The sequence below is a fragment of the Tachypleus tridentatus genome, chromosome 13 (genome assembly GCF_004210375.1).
Source record: "Tachypleus tridentatus isolate NWPU-2018 chromosome 13, ASM421037v1, whole genome shotgun sequence".
NCBI lineage: Eukaryota > Metazoa > Arthropoda > Merostomata > Xiphosura > Limulidae > Tachypleus > Tachypleus tridentatus.
In genome coordinates, this window is record NC_134837.1 from 153,128,056 (window position 1) to 153,146,171 (window position 18,116).

At 34.0% G+C, this 18,116-nt stretch overlaps 1 protein-coding gene across 11 annotated transcripts in view; it reads right to left on the reverse strand.

Annotated features, from left to right (window-relative positions):
• The window catches only part of LOC143237123 (peroxisomal ATPase PEX1-like), a 118,681-nt gene that overhangs the window by 22,858 nt on the left and 77,707 nt on the right, over positions 1-18,116 (reverse strand). For 9 of the 11 annotated variants that reach the window (XM_076476017.1, XM_076476018.1, XM_076476022.1 and 6 more), the window contains exon 23: positions 10,379-10,497. In XM_076476017.1, coding sequence (XP_076332132.1) covers positions 10,416-10,497 — 82 coding nt within the window. In that variant the 3' untranslated portion in view covers positions 10,379-10,415. Of the gene's footprint in view, positions 1-5; positions 1,050-10,378; positions 10,498-18,116 lie in introns of all 11 variants that reach the window. The other 2 variants (XR_013019872.1, XR_013019871.1) reach the window with 2 other exon arrangements.

Here is an 18,116-nt window from a genome sequence, read left to right on the forward strand (position 1 = left end):
ACAACCTGGTTTGTACTTCAAAAACTTGCTTGAGTTGCGGTTCAAATCCATTTTTAGTATTATTCAAAAACACATTCTGCCCAAATATATTTGTATGCAACAATGGTCGTAAGACGAAAATAACAACATACGATTTTGTTAATTTATATAAAGCTTTTCGTTAGCTATCACTAAGATCTAAGTGATTTTTTTTAATTTTCAAACAGCGTTACTTTGAAAGTACGTATTGTAACAAATCATTCGCATTTGTTTTCGAATATACGAGAAGATAATTTTCTGACCGACTCTGGAAAAACAAAGTGCGCAACTTTATCAGTATATGTTCAGCTCACGTTGCTGCTATTGTTGAGAAACAGGAAAGCAAGCCGTGGTATGAATACTGAGTAAACACTACACCCAAACTCTGGAGCTCCTGTTTCTATATGACACAACCTCACTTTATAATGACGTTTCGACAGATTATCATTGTCTTAATACTGGAATACTACTACAGCTACGCGCCTATAAACAAAAAGAATCAAATAGTAAAAAATGCAAGTACGTTCGTTTATCAATGAAACATAACTATGCAAGCACGTTTCATAATTTCCCATTGATTAAATTTCAGTCTGGTACGGTATTTTATTACACCTATGTTATGATAAAATCAAGTTCGATAAATACAAACACACACACACACTGACAGTTTGAAACGATCCCTCTAATATCCGGTTAGACGTGCATTAGAAGTTTCAGTAAAAAGGCACAATCTATCTATTCATTTTTGGTAATAGGATTCATAAGTCTGGTGCACCGTCTTTAACGAATTAACAGATGGAATATAAAGATGTGGTCAATGACTGCCGTTTGCGGCGTGTTTACTAAACCGCGAATATAATTGAACAAAAGCTGAATCTGTGCAGGACGCATCGGCCAGTTTCTCTTCCATTGAACACTATCAATGCCATCTTCCAGGTGGCTGCCTGTTTTCACTTGACATTCTCTTTTCAAACAGCTATCTCTCACACAATGAGGGGGCGTTCAAAAGTTTAACTCTATGTTGTAGTCTGCTAAAAACATCAGAAACAAATATAAAGCAACTAATACATGTGCACATATATCACTGTAACGATTGTCGTTTTCAAAAATATTCACACGCGATGGTTATTACTGTTCACAACCTCACAAGTAAACATCATTATAATTTCCTACAAATTAAATTTTTAATCACCCCATTTATTACTTCCTACAGAAAAATTACATACGAGTTTAACTCCAATCTGTTTACAGAAATGATAAATTAATACCTCTCCAGTAAACATCTTGCTTAGGTATATCATAAACTACACAATAATTACAAAATTAAAACAACAAATTTAACTAACACAATTCCTGGGTACAAATATAACGAAAACATGGTGGGTCGAAAATTTGTTTTAAAATTTAATTTCTAATAACATGTAAAAATTGTCTCGTGTTACCTCTAGTAAATTTGTATAATGGTAATGAATATGAAAATTTAAATACAAATTAATTCAGTCCATTACTGTAATTAATTCATCATGTCACGTATTCAGCTTCTCACTTGATGCTATACTTGTGCTATGTTATTTGATATTAGATGCTATTCTGATAGTTCTCTAATAGTGAATGAATGCTGTGATTTGAAGTGACATTAGAACTAAATTTGTGAATGAATACCATAATTCTAACACTGTGGCTCAGGAAGTGAGAACAAGGAGCAAAATAATGTGTCCTATTTTTGGTGCACCTACGGAGTTAGTATGTCATGTTACCCATATCAAGATAAGATACAAAAGAGCCCTCTGTTGAAGAAATATCAGAAACAGTTGCTTTAAATGTATAGAAGATGTAGGTAAAAGATTCATTGCCTGTTGTGAGTCATTAAATATTAGAAACTATCACAATAAAAAAAAACAACTTAAGAAACCAATGCAGGCAAAGTAACAATTACAAATCCAGTAATTCTAACAACAAGAAGCGAAAGATGTTTTCGACATTTCTTCTGTACGTGTTCAAATTTTCTTTTGTGTGACTGTCCTAAGTATCACAAATTACTAAAGAGAGAATAGGCTTTTCTCTTAGTTCAAAGAAGTGACAGAAATATGATTATAGGCGCAGTCATTACATCTACTACTGAAAGCCTCTAAGAAAGGAGAAGAAAATACAAAGCATTACCATCTCCTGTGCAAAGTGACAAAGCTGCTGGACAAAATACGGACAATACAAGTGAGACAAAATGTGATGACGATGACCACAATAATGAAACTATCCCTGAACCCAAAATCGATAATGATTGTGGTTTACCCAAGTACTATTTGTAGAAAGTTGTGAAAACTGATGATGAACAAAGGCCTTCATCATCAACAGAGCCCAGAACAGCCAGGTGGTTAATTCGCTCGGCTCGTAATCCGAGGGTCGTGGGTTCGAATCCCCGTCACACCAAACATGCACTCCATTTCAGCCGTGGGGCGTTATAATTTGACGGTCAATTCCATTATTTATTGGTGAAATAGTTGCCCAAGAGTTGGCGGTGGGTAGTAATGACTAGCTGCCTTCCCTCTAGACTTACACTGCTAAATTAGGGATGGCTAGAGCAGATATTACAAAACAGCAGTTGTAGAAGAGCATTTTTCATTACATAGAGAACATGGATCAAAGTACTTAAGACATATAACACCTGTTTCTGGCACTGCTGAATGTATCAAAATAAATGTAACAAAATATTTAGTTGAATATAACATAAATACTGAATAACTAATGGCTATTGGGAGTGTAGAGGCCCATATGAATAGCAGACCAAGGGGTGGAGTTATCTGACAAGTAGAAAAACATTTTAGGAAACCATTGCAATGGCTAGTATGTCAACTCCATGCAACTGAGCTGGTACTGCAACATCTTGATGGACACACTAAAGGACTTTACAGCTATTGAGATCCTGTTGGAAAGTTTGGAAGGTTGTGAGAATCTCCCTGTAACTGTGTTCCAAAACACCAAAGTTAGCTACCATCAGTTGATAGAAAAGAATAAGTACATATCAGCTCCACCTGGTACGCTATATATACCACAGTTATACAGGCAAACACACAATAGAATACAGACATCAACTAAGTAATTTTGTATACTGTTCTCTCTGTATGATATCCATAGATATTAAATGTAAAGAACAGTGTACGTTTGCTTCTACACTTCTACATATTATAAGTTACATAAGAGGAACTTTCGGACTACAACGAACCTTTAAATAAGGCGTCTTTTCTTTATCATCCCATTAGTGTAACTGGGATAAAATATATTCTCAGCTGTTTTGATGAACTGGTTTGATCATTTCATATAGAAAAACAAATAATATTTACCACAATTTAGGATTACAAGTTATTTGCTATTACAGTATTCACTTTCAACTGGATTTCTCTTTATAGAATTATAGAAAATAACTACGAAGTTATATTTCAAATAGTTATGCATAGGTAACAAAATAATAAAACAAACAAGAGTCACAAGTTACCGTAATTAATGAATAATTAATAATTATTAAATATTAAAGAAGCTTGCATTAATCAAACTGTATCATAAAGATATCAGTATGAAGTTTGACAGTTTCCTCCACTGTTTATAATAAATTGACGATATTAAAATAACATTAGATAAAGAACGATCAACAAAAAAATACAAAATTAACAAATAAACGAAACTAAATGATCAGTTTCGTAAAAATAAAGAAAACTCTGAGTATATGATCGAATAAGTTACGCAAAGGAATCCTTTAATTGTAACATAACACTGATGCTATTGTACTGAAATCAACAAAAATAAACAGATATTTACATTTCAAACTGATTAAACGACAACCTGAATAAATATGATATAATTAATAACTTTTACTTCGCTCTTTCAATGTACGTCAAAATGTCGGAAAACTTTAAAAAATCGATTTTAACGTAGGATCTTTTTGTTATAATGATATAGCCCGAAGCTCTGAACACTACGTAGGAGTTAACAATTAAAAAGTTGGAGCAACAACCATAGCGCCGACGGATATCAGCTATCAAATGAAAACACGTTTTCGTCTCGGTGATTTTGGACGAGAAATTAACTAACGCCCCATTACGGTTTTAAACGTCATTACTTTTATGATCACACTACAATTTAGGATTTGATAATACATAGTCTTAGCCCTAACCAGTATTTATTTATTGATAATACATAGTATTAACCCTAACCAGTATTTATTTACAGCTTAAAGATACGTGATAATTGTACAATAAAAACTTCTACGCAGATAAAACCGGCATAAACCAAAAAGTATATCAGAAAAAAAACTAAAGATTTTTGATTTATCGTCATAGCCTTAAGGCTACAAGCATGGAGAGATAATAATACAATGAACTCATCTCTGTGTTAGTTCCAAAACATTCCTTTAGTCATGAATGGTTAACTAGGCGGAAGAGAATTTAAACAGACAAACCCAAAATAAATGATAGACAGGAAGTGGAACGTGGTGATTAAAGTGGCGTTAAAAGAGATCTAAATGTTTCGACATACCGTCCAATGAAGTGTGTTAAAAAGCGGACTATTGGTAATATTGCTCTGAGGGTGCGCCGAAACACACACACACATACTGTATTACTGTTCTATTCTGCCACTGGCGTTGGAAGCGACAACATGCGACGCTTCTTGATTGAATTGTTCAAAGACCAGGCGCCAGAAGTCACATAAATGTTACCGTGTAATGAAATTTTGGTATTTCATCTCCCCGAATCTTACTTTGAACAAAAATCAGATGTATTCTATACTGAATAAACGACCTTAAACTTATACGTTACACAGAAACATTTTAACTTTTGGTAAAACTTGAAAAAGCCATAAGTAGACTAAAACAAGTTATAATGTGATTTAGACCACATGTAAAAGCAATAGAGTCAGTTTCGTTCAAAACTGGTGCTGTACAGTGAAACTGAAATCTTTTGTGTATCATCAATTTAAAAAAAAGAGAAGGACTCTTACCGATATAATGAAATGGATTGAAAATATTTCAGCATATTTATCAAAAAATATTAAGTAAGTGGAACAGAAAAAAACATCAAATAATTCTCTATGAAACATTTAGGACTACAGAAAATACTAAAATATGGGAAATACTGGAACCAACGATGGGTGAACACGAAGGCGAATTTGGGTGGAGCAATATAAAACTCGCTTCACTATTGTGATAAAACACGGAGGGCAGGAACAGTGAAAAAGTAGCAATAATCTAGCAAGTGTCATAAGAACAATTAAAGGAATTATCAGCCCACCAAAAACCCAGATTTAGCCATTACTGTCAGCAGGAGTTCTGGTATAACACTAGCCCCTGCTGACAGCCGGTCCACGTGCAAACCAATCTTTCTCTCCACCTGGGCCGCTGGACATGTCGGGAAACCGCCACATAAAGGGAGTTGTCATACGTGTTTGGCACGTCAACTATGCGATTACCTCGTCAAAACGGATTCCCGCCTTCGTTTTTCTTTCTCTCGGTGATCCGAGTGACTCTTGGTGACATAAATCTTTTGAAGCGGATTTAGACGCAAATAAAGGCTCTAGGCAAGGCCCAGATTCAAAATCCCATAACCTCTGCCGCCCCCTTCATCGGACATACAAAGGAAAGCACCTCCTCCTCGTAAAGCTTCTATTCATACACAAGTAGAAAGACGAGAGAATGAGGGTTTAGAGTGAAATGAGGCCAGTACCCCCCCCCACGTCTTGTCTTCGTTTAATCACTATTTATCGGTCTGTTAGTCTAATGCTACAATAGACAAGACTTTTTCTCCAGAAGTATTACGTTAAAAAACCCTCTTGTATTAAATGAAGGCGGCTATCTTAGGGAAAGCATTGAAAGAATGAAAGATATTAGTAGGTGGACAGAATTTCTCATGATTAACATGATTTAGTTCATGAGTACACTTTTATAGTGTTATTTACAATGACAAATGTAATATAACTGTCCTAGGTAAAATTGATACACAAATGCCAAAACCGGTAAATCTATCAGTTGCCTGGTATAACCGCCTAAATTTCCGTATATAACCTATGCTTGTATGCTTTTCCCCAACATAAAACCTCAATGTGCATAATAAATACATCATTAATGAAAATATCTTTAAAAACACGCACGATGAATTAATTACAGTGGCGTTACATAGATACGCAACATTAATACAACATATTCCTAAGCAAAAACTTTTAAAGCAACAAAGATCGCCAAACGAAACAGACCCTAGAATCAAAATTCGAACTCTCGGCGATAATTCAATCGAAAATAACGCCACACTTTATGCATAAAATTTCAAATTAAATAAAAGCAAGCTGAAAAATTATTATTAATGGAATTTCTTCTGGGAGCAGACAACGTATACTCTAAAATTAAGTCAGATAAGACAAAATATTAATTTCGTTTCTTATTTGTCGGAGTTAAATTTACGTGTATTAGGCCAGTACATAAGCTTAGGCCTAAAAATTTTGTAATTTTTATCTGTAATTGGTTGGTTATTTTCAGGTACAGGCCAAGTGGATATGCACCCCACGATAATAAAATGGCGCCATCTACTGTTTATTGAAATGGGCAACCATATTTTCAACACAAAAATGTCTTTGTGTTTGTTTTTCATTTAACAAAATATACGTAATTTAAACATTTAAACAAATTTCAACGTCCTTATTTGTGTCAAAAATGTATTTTTGAACTTCATCCTCACACACCAGATTATGTAAGATGAACACATAGTAACAGAGAAAGCAACCCTATCTATTCGAGTGTGCGCATCACAATTTATATTGCATAAATTCTGACAGACTATATAATCATGTCTAGAAAATGCAAGTTAATTAGCCCTAACAAGTAAAAACTCTTGGCAAACAAGTTTTACTAATTTCAAATATGTGCTAAAAAGGCGTTTCATTAAACCTGTTGAAGGGGAAGGGGTTGAAGGAACAGTCCTTATACACTGTGTTGCTTGGCATAAGTGATATGTTAATTAACACACATTTCTTCTACGTATAGCAAAGTATATTCTAAATTCATCAATGTATAAGTTACTTTTAGTTAATCAACAGAATTAACGTGTATATTTTGTGAATGAGGGAAAATCATCAGTGCTTTAGAGGGTGAGGTGGGAGTGGAACATCCCAGTACGATATTTTAGCTGTAAATTAAATGACATTAATTAACTAACAAAATCTGTAGCAGGATATATTGTTTTAAAAGGATTTGTGTGTTCTTTAATTTTGTGCTAGCCATCCCTAATTTATTTTTTCCTTCATTGTTTCAAAGTATTAGAGTTGAGATTTCTGGCCATTTTCTGACATCTAATTAAATTTAAAAATTAATTTTATTAAATGTATATATAATGGTATGCTTCTAAAACTCGTATACAAATCACATTATTAAGCCACTTGAAACATGTTAGCTAAAGTACAGTTTTTGTTTTGTTTGTTTTAAAATTTTGCACAAAACTACATGAGGGCTCTCTGTGCTAGCCATCCCTAATTTAGCAGTGTAACACTAGAGGGAAGGCAACTAGTCATCACAAGCCACTGCCAATTGTTGGGTTACTGTTTTACCAACAAAAAGTGGGATTGATTGTTACATTATAACACCCCCATGACTGAAAGGGCGAGCATGTTTGGTGTGACGAGGATTTAAACTCACAACCCTCACATCACAAGTCCTTAGCCACCTGGCCATGTTTCAAAAGGAACCAGAATATTAATGAATATTACTCTCATGTCTGGTCACAATGAATCATCACACCAAGATATTACATATACGGAATTGTAGTCTTTTGTGGAAAGTACTGAGAAGAGACTACTATCACAAGTGTTTAAATTGGTAAATTTGCAAACTTGTGCTTATTTGTGTGTGTGCGTGTACATACAGGAAGTGGAAAAAAACATGTGCTCTCCCTTAAAAATGTTAATTTATGAAATATTTTATTAGAAAACAGAAAAATATGTAAAACTATATGTGTTTAGAATTCAATCAATAAGATTTGTTCAAGTATACAGCTATATATAAATTGTGTTTGTCTGGATCCTAATTCCTCTGAATCTATTTGGCTAATCTCAACCAAAATTTGAACACTATGAGCTACAAGGAATATTCTAAGGGGGTCAAAATTGAATTAGCCCTGTTTCTATTTTGTGAATCCTGCTGATTAATTACTCCTAGCCTATTGAATCAACGTCTAACAATCTTGGTATGTTGACGCTTTAGACAATGTTGAATGTTCTAAATGGATTCAAAGTCACCATATGAAAGTTGCTGGATTGTTTCTGGCAGTAAATGAGATGTAGGGTGTTCAAGGTTAGACTCACCTCAAAATCGTTACCTGTTGGTAGATGGAAAGCAAACTGCTAATGTTGTTTATGAAGAAGCTTTATTATAATTTTAAAATTTCAGGATGAATTTAAGTTATTACTTTGAAATATATGATTGCTGTTAAACTTAACTTGTTTTATTTAAGTTAAAACATTCCCTGTGAGCTATAACTGCCAAAAAAATTTTTTTTGCATTTTTCAGGCTTAAGTTATTCAAAGCAGGCATGTACTGTTCCTTACATATGAGAAGTATTGAATATGAAATGAGAAAATACATTTGATTTATATGTCATCTAGTATTCATAAGTGGCTGAGGTTGTTGACAATGAAGAATGTTTTTAATGGCTCCACAATCTCATCATTCATGTATAAATTCAGCTGTTACAGAAAATTTAATGTAATAATATACATGTACATATAGACGCATACATAAATATTTGTTTCTTATCATTAGCAGTTTAACTAAATAACCGAGTCTAGCTATCTCAAAATTCTTTGAGACCCAAATATTAAGAGCAGTATTTATATTTATAAAATCAAGTCAATTAATTGATACAACTCTTTACACCCCTTCTACAAAAACTTATAAAAAAATAAAAAATAGTAATTTGTTTTCAAACCAGATTCATAGCTCAAAACTAGCACTACAAATTTGGAATTGGTGTCCTTAAAAGATAGTGAGATATCATTGTCAATAGCAACGCAACATGCCAATAAACCCTGTTATAAATTAACTGACCACTGTTGCAATATGAAGCATACAGGTAAACACTGCAAAAGATGTCCATCACATCTTATAGTTTGTTTCCCTATGCAAGGAATATGCTGTTCAGATCATTTATACAGGCTTACTGTATATTTTTGTAAAAGTCAACATATAACAAGACAGGACATTATACAGGTTAATACATCATAACAATATGATGTAGTATTTTTTTAAGTTAACAGTTAGAATACTGCATACACAAAATCCTATTGGTATAACATAGTAACTAAAACTACTAAGACATAACAACTAAAAAAAATCATGATATCGTATCACACCACTTAATATTTCACAATATATTTCTCTCCAATTTTAATCAACTTGTTATATAAAATTATTTTTGAAATTGGATTCTTAGCCATTTGATAAAAATGTTTAAAAAAATTCAGTGCATACATATACAGACATTAACTTCATGACAAGACTCAGATGAATTTTGTGAACATATTTGTTACTTATTTATTTTACGCTGCATCTAACTTGATGCATTTTATTGATGTGTTATTTCTTAGCTTCAATTTAATAACAGTCTAGTATTAAACTATCAGAAACCCATATTCATATTTTATTGTTGTTTTAACTAAGACATTGCATGCCATAACCTAACTAATCTGACAATCTCTGATACTGGGAACAGGCCATATAAACAGCAATGTAACAGCATAGTTGAAATGATACTGTATAACTTTCTTGCTAAAAAGGTATTATTCATTATGAAACAAGAACTGAGTAAAACTATCACTAGATTTACTGTGACACTATATTGCACATATATAATCTGTTAAAATTAAGCTTTACCAAGATAGTGTGTTATAATCAATACAATGACCATGAGATCTTTATTGCTACAAATAAATGATATAACTGTGTCAAACCACGCATTAAACATCAAACCAGTATCACTGAAATAAAATATCTTACTTATTAACTATTACAATAAACTATGTACAAAATATCAACTAAGTTTATTAGTATTAAACCACAATATTACAGAAGGATGTTCATAATACAATCTATACTATTTTCCCAAAGTATGATGGTATCAATCAACACAATAGTATACAGAGTTCACCAAACCCCATGTATCCCTTGGAATCAATCACTAAACATCAAACCATTGAGAATGACAGTTAATCAAAATATTATGTGGAATACCTTATCAAATAATAAACCAATGTCAGCAGAAAAACTGCCAGCAAATAATTACATTTCATCATTAACAGTAATTTTACATTTAATGTAATTAAAATAACTTACCATTGGAAATCAAAAAGATATCTTGGACAAGATAACATCAAGCCAATGTCACTCTTTTGCCACCAAATGAGCCTGGAACAGTGAAGTCTGTACTTCGACTTCCCATGAAAGCTTCATATCTATAAGTAAGAAAATAGATGAATCTTAATATACTTTCTACTGGTATTTGTTTTTAATATATTAAATCAGATGGTGCTTAATGTATTTACATAAAATATCTACACATTTAACCTCCATTAAAGTTCTGGGCTGATGATAAACATTCCTCTTGTACAAAGTAATTTATATTGGAAGAACACAGTACACAAGACACAAATGACACAGAAAAATATATACGTTTTCCATGTTCTTTCCTGACAAAGCAGCACTAAACATTCTTATTAATACAGGAACCCAAACGTTCTCTATTCTTACCTTTATAAACATATACAGTCATGTGAAAAAATTAGGACACCCTATGAAAGCCTGTGTATTTTTGTAACATTTTTGGATATATAGATATTTAATCTCAATTTAAACAATATTGAGAGATTATAAGAACATAACTAAACAATTAAAACTGAAGAAAATACTTTTCAAGATCTTCTGTAAGTGTAATTCTACAAAAATGCATATTCTAACCAAGGAAAAAGTTAGGACACCCTACCCCCTAATAGCCAGTGTTACCCCCTTTGGCTGAAATAATTGTAGTGAGACGCTTCTTGTAGCCATCTACCAGTCTCTGACATCGGTCTGAAAAAAGTTTGCCCCACTCCTCAATGCAGAATTCTGTCAGCTGTGAGATGTTTAAGGGGTTTCTTGCATGTACAGCCTGTTTCAAGTCACCCATAGCATCTCAATGGGATTACAATCTGGGCTTTGACTCAGCCATTCCAGGACTCTCTATTTCTTAGTTTTCAGCCAGCCCTTGGTGGATTTACTGGTATGTTTTGGGTCATTGTCATGTTGCAGGGTCCAGTTCCACTTCAGCTTTAATTTTTTTACATATGGACTCACATGTTCCTCAAGCACCCTCTGATACACAGTAGAATTCATGGTAAATTCTATGATTGTGAGCTGTCCAGGTCCTGCTGCAGCAAAGCAGCCCCAAACCATGACACTTCCACCTCCATACTTCACAGTTGGTATGAGGTCCTCTTCCTGGAATGCTGTATTTGGTTTACGCCAAACATGTCCTCTGTTCTGGTGTCCAAATAATTCAATTTTGGACTCATCTGTCCAAAGAACATTATTCCAGAAGTCCTGGTCTATGTCTACATCCTCTCTGGCAAACTTCAGTCTGGTCTTGATGTTTCTCTTAGAGAGCAAAGGTTTCCTCCTTGCACACCTCCCATGCAAGTTACACTTGTGCAGTCTCTTTCTGATTGTAGAGGCATGCACTTTCACATCAACAGTAGCCAGAGCCTGCTGTAGATCCCATGATGACATTTTAGGGTTTTTTGGAGACATCTTTTAGCATCTTGCAGTCTGCTCTCGGGGTGAACTTGCTTGGACAACCAGACCTGGGCATGTTGGCAGTTGTTTTGAAAGCCCTCCACTTGTTGACTATTTTACGGACAGTAGAATGGCTGATTTCAAAATCCTTTGAGATCTTTTTAAATCCCTTACCAGACTCATAAGCTGCTACAATTTTCTTTCTGAAGGCCTCAGACAGCTCTTTTGCTCTCACCATGGTGCTCACTCTCACTTCAACAGTCAGGAGCACACCAAACTAAATGTCTGAGATTTAAATATGGCAAGCCTCATTCACAATGCTGAGTAATGATCTTCTAATCACGTGCACCTGGTGTGATACACCTGTGTGTGAGTTGAGCCATTTTAAGTGGGTATAAATGTGGGGGTGTCCTAACTTTTTCCTCAGTTACAATATACATTTTTGTAGAATTACATTTTACAGAAGATCTTGAAAAGTTTTTCTTCAGTTTTAATTTCAGTATTGTTAAAATTGAGATTAAATATCTATATATCCAAAAATGTTACAAAAATATACAGGCTTTCATAGGGTGTCCTAATTTTTTCACATGACTGTAAATTTGTTGGACACCTTTGTATTACTTTTGTATACAAAACACATTAAGGTGTCCTGAAAAACATTTTTTTAAATGTCCTAACTTGTTTGGCCTAATGCCATTATGGAAATTGTAACTCAGTTATTGACTTCAAAATTGGTGTTATTGATAAAGAACAAACAAAACAAACTGCCTCAATAACCTTTCTGTACAAAAAAGAAACTCAATTTGTTAGGCTTTTTAAGGTTTACTTTTCAAGGTCATAATTCTATGAAAACACATGCAAGATGGCTCAACATGTTAATTACACACTAAATAATGTTATCAAACTTATATAAGTAATATCAAAATTTGCTGTGATGTGTCTCAAAAATATACCTATTTGTTTTTGTTATTTTTAACTTGCAAATTTTCTAGATGCATTTTGTTGAATATGTTAAAAAAATAAGTGAATAACAAGTACTGGAAATAACTAAGAATAACTAAAGGAACAATTATTACTAAATAAAATAGTTTGTTTTGGGAGCTAACAGAAATTTAATACTAAAAAGATTATAAAAATGTTAAAATATAATTTAAATAAACTGAATCTAAGTGGTCAGAACATCATTCAAAGGAAGAAATTTGGTCTAAACATATGGTAATAATGATAATAAAGAAAACTTATTCATATAAGTATTTATTCAATGATATGGACTCAACCTGGATAAAGTTTTTGGTGAGATTCTGCTACTTGTAACATAAATTGTTTTTGCTGTTGATTTATGGTTAAAATTTTTACAGAGTCCTTTACGAGATGGATGCTTCATATTATGGCATCATCAGTTACTAAAAGCCTTCTAATCCATCACTGCATTATTTGAAAATTAAAGTCTTCTTGCCATGATGATAATGATGATGGCTTTTTAGTTAGCCAGGTCATAAAATCATTCAATAGAAATTCAAATAAAAAAACATGAAGAAAGATTTATAAGTGATTCAAGAATTATTCCCTCAATTCCCTCTTGAGATTTTCTTGGGTTTATAAGGATTGGTAAATCTTTTTTTGTCTTTAATGTCAGGTGCTCTATTTTTTCCTGCTAGTTTTTCCAATAAATGATGATGACACAGTACATAAAATAAATGACAACATAAATCGTTTTTCAATTGTAACTCCTTCTCCTTTCATCTACCTAGTGTTGGAAGTAATTGTGTCAAACACCACACCAACAATTTTGTAAGAAATATTCCATTCTCTCAGTCTATACAAATATTCTATGGCTTGTGATTTTCCTGCAGTATCTTTTGTTTCTTCACAAGCAAAATCTTCTTCTAAGTATTTCTTTGAGTCCTCTTATATAAGAACTGCCAATCAAGTCTTCAAACTTGCCTTCTGCATCACAGAATATTTTACTGTCCCATTGCTCATGCACACGAAGACTGACAAAGAGATTTGGGATAAAGTTTTGGAAGTTTTTGAAACCATACTTGGTATTTTTTCCTAAGACAGTTCTCTTTTGTTTGTTTTTTTCAGTCAAAGGGAGTTTAGAAGCAAAAGAGGAAGTGACTTTTAAAAATGAAAAGAAGTTTTTCTCATAAAGAAAACCAATCCTTATTAAATCAAGAGAATCTCAAAAGGGTATTGAGATGGAGCTCATGATCAGGGTGTATACCCCCCATTGGTAGCAAAAATGCATGCAAACAGTTTTGGAGAAAGAAGAAGTAAAACCATTTGCTGTGGTTCACTTAAACAAGCAATTGAGGACAGTCTGAGATTGTTGTTCATGAAACCTCATGTTCAATGACTGACATGAGAAGTGGAAGTCATTGACATAGAGCCCTTTTGCAACAGTAGGAGGAAATTGTGAAGTGCTAGCATTATTCTTGATACTGAAAAGTGTGACCCTCAAGACATATCCCTGAAGGACTCCAAGTTCCTGTGAAAAAGAACAGGAAAATGTAGAACCTACATGAACTTGGAACTGCTTGTCCAGTAAAAAATTCTGGATTAAAATGGTAAATGGCCAGATAACCCACAAGAGTGGAGGTATTGCAAAATTCCATACTTCCATGTAATGTCATGAGACGTCTCAAGGTCAAAAAGCATGGAAACAAGATGTTACATTCTGAGGAAGGCTTCCCTGATCAGTGTTTCATGTAAAATCAGGTGGTCCATGGTGAACCATTATTGACAGAATCCTCACTGGGTGGATGAGAGGAGGTTGTTTAATTCAAGTAAACAGACAAGGTGAGAACTAACAATCCTCTTTAAAACCTTACAGAGACAGCTTGTCAAAGCAACTAGATGATAGTTAGAAAGAATCCTTCTGAGGTTTAGAGAAAGGAAGGACAATAGCTCAACACCAAGGATCAGGAAAAATATTTTCCTGCAAGATCCATTCAAAAACAACCAGAAGAATAGCAAGAGAGATAGGAGAGATGGCACAACATCTCATAGTGAACATCATTAGGCCCAACTGATGAAAAGCAAGATTGAGTTCCACCAGTGTAAAAGGGGCAATTTACAATCATAGAGATGATTGGCTTGAAAGATAAATGATGATCACTCTGCATAACACTTGATGGCCAGAAAGACAGGATAAAAAACAGAAGTGTAAGATACACAAGAAAAGCTTTCACCTAGAGTACCAGCAATACTCTGGATATGAGCAAATTCCTGCCTATTGCAGAGTAAAATGGGAGTATACTTCTCAATGACCTTCCAAGTTTTGTGTGACAGGATTTTGGAATTGGTGGTAGAAGAGATGCTAGTTGTGAACTGGCATTGGCACACTAGAAAGCAATGTCATTCAAAAGAGAGGAATACCTGCAAAAAGCATTCAAGGCCAATTTTTTGAGCCCTCTGTGCCTATTGGCAGGCAGGACTCCACCATGGACAAGGATACCACGGGAAACATGTCAAGGTCTTAGGAATAGAATGAGCAGCTGCCTGGACAATACAGTCAGTCACCACAACTGGTCATCTATTGATAGCAGATAGATGACAGAAGGATCAAGTTCCAAGAGAGTGGTAAAAGAGGGTCAGTTGCAAAACAATAAGAAAATGGTCACTTCCCTACAGGTCACTGTCAATCCTCCAAGAAAAGTTACAGCAAAGTGAAGGGGAGCGGAAGAGAAATCAACTGTAGTAAAAGACTGATTAGGTGCATGAAAATAAGTATAAGAACCAGTACTGAAGAGAGAAAGACTGTGATCCAAGAGCATATGCTCTATGGAATTACCCCCTACCATCAATATCAGTACTACTCCAGAAAGGATTGTGTCCATAAAAGTCTTCCAGGATTGAAAAGGGAGATGGCAACTCTTCAATGAGAGCATCAAGGTCTGATTGATAAATATCTCCAGGTGACAGTAGAAAGAACAAACAGTGTATTGAGCTGCAACGACAGAGTGGGCACATGCTGTTCGACAAGCAGTCATCCTTCCATGCACTCGCCCATCACACGTGTCATTCCATTATAAAGAAAAATGTTTAAAAGAGACTGTTATAACAGGTTTCAGAAATATTTCCTGTATTAAATCAATCAAGGTCTGAATGTCATCCACATTAGAACAGAAAGTTTGACAGTTTCACTGTATTAAAGTTGCCATTTTTATTTAGGTGAAAGAAAACTGGTTGGCAAACCTTTTGGTTTACAACAACACCTTTTGTCTTTATGAGAAGAAGGTCTGTTGACCTCCATAGATTCTGCCCTGGGTCGAGTGGGCATGTCTCTGTCACTAGACAGAGATTCCAGCTACTGAGGGAAAGAATGAATAATTGTTCTAGATCTCAGAGTTCAAGAAGTTGTACCCAAGGAGATGCCAGAAACCAAAGCTGAAGGAAGTGGACCCAAGCAGATGCTAGGGGGGATGGTGGGGCTAAAGACAGGAGTTGACAATGACTTTCCAACTCACTTATTATGTTTGCACTCGTAGATATCATGTTCTTTGCCACCACAATAAGCACACAAAGAATCATGATGTCGTGCCTTTGAATAATGAAACTGCTAACACTGGAAACATTTAAGAGAATTGAGAATATATGGTTGCACCTAATGGTTCAGATAACCTCCCATGACAGCAGTAGGTAGACATGGTGACATAAACATCAAAATTAGAACACTGGTAGGTAGCATGATTCCTTCCTTATGAATGTAGATGCACCTCACTGATGAAATTCTTTCGGTGAAAAAACCAAAGAGGATCTCTGACTTGGGGATGTTCTTCAAATCCCTCTCAACAATAACTCCTTTTGAGAGATTCAAAATATCATGGGAAGTAACTTCAATGAGTATATCCCTAATGGCCTTTAAATTCAAGGAGTTCACAGTGTTTTGGGGCAGATGTTTCCATATTCTCCAAATATTATTTGATTCTTTTTTAACAAAATTATGTTGCTTGAGAAGTTATTTTGCATTTAATAAATAGAAAATTTATACCATTCTCAACATCTGGTTGAAAATTTCTTCTGTCATATAACAACTCTTTATTTTACTTAAATAATTTGTTTGTTTTAAGTATAAAGATGCAGAATAGGCTATCTATATTATATCCATTTCAAGTATTATACTTTAAATTTTTGCATTATAAGACTTCAAACTTACTACTGAGCCACCAGGGGGCACTATTTAAAGAAAACATTTACATTCTCTTCTAACTGATAAGTTTGCCACAATCAAAAATAATTATTTGGATTTGACATTGAATTTTATAACAAATTTTATATTTATTAAATATCACAATGTTATTTTGTGTTTCTCTACTAAAGGTATAGAAAAGCATAAAAAATTCAGCAAGGAATTTTTATCTCAACATTCTGATCATACTTTAGCTATTAAATATTGATATTCATAAAACCTCTAAAAACTGCTGATATAAGATCACCTATTCTAGTTTTTTATAACATAATAAATCCTAAATGGTTTCTTCAAAACTTTGGAAATAACAGATATGGTAAATTAAAATCAAACATCTCAGTAAAGGTGAAGAATTCGGGGTAAAACATTCATTGTGATTATGATTATATAACTAATATTTGTCTGAACTTTAATATGCACCTGTATTTAATTCTTGTTATTTATTTGAATTACAAGTTTTCATATCATAAAATACTGAAATTATGTTTGCTCTTTTTCACTTGTTATGAATCTGACAACAAATTAGAGGTTCACCTAACTACTACAACAGCTAAGATCAACGGCATTGAACACCAGATACTGGAAAGAATTATTTTTATTCTTTCAGGGAGAACAATAAGAATACTGACCCTTTTCTACCAGACAAAAAGGCTTTACTAAAATGCAGGTGCTACTGCATTTTTCATTCTCAGTGAACACCTATCTGAAAGTGTTTTATTACCACATTCTTTTCAGCAACATTTCTTCCTGTAGGGTTGATACAATCTATGACATCCTTTTATCTAGTAAAAATGTCTCTGAATCACCTTTCCAGATACAGTCTTCTCATTTTTTAATGCTTACAAACAAAGCATGAAGTGAGAAGTAGATAAGATTGGCAGCCCCCATACTGCCTCACCCCACAAGTATCTAATGAACAAGATATACCAATGACAGTTATGGTGTTTTTATCAGCATCCAGGAAAAAGGTATTGTTTGCAGGTGTGCCCAGTGGGGTTTCAAGCTCAAAATAGTAGCTGCAGCTTAGGTCTTGCAAACTACAACAGTACATTACTTCTCTTGTTCGGCAGCTTTCCTCATTAGTGTAAGAGCTGATGCTAATTGTAATGT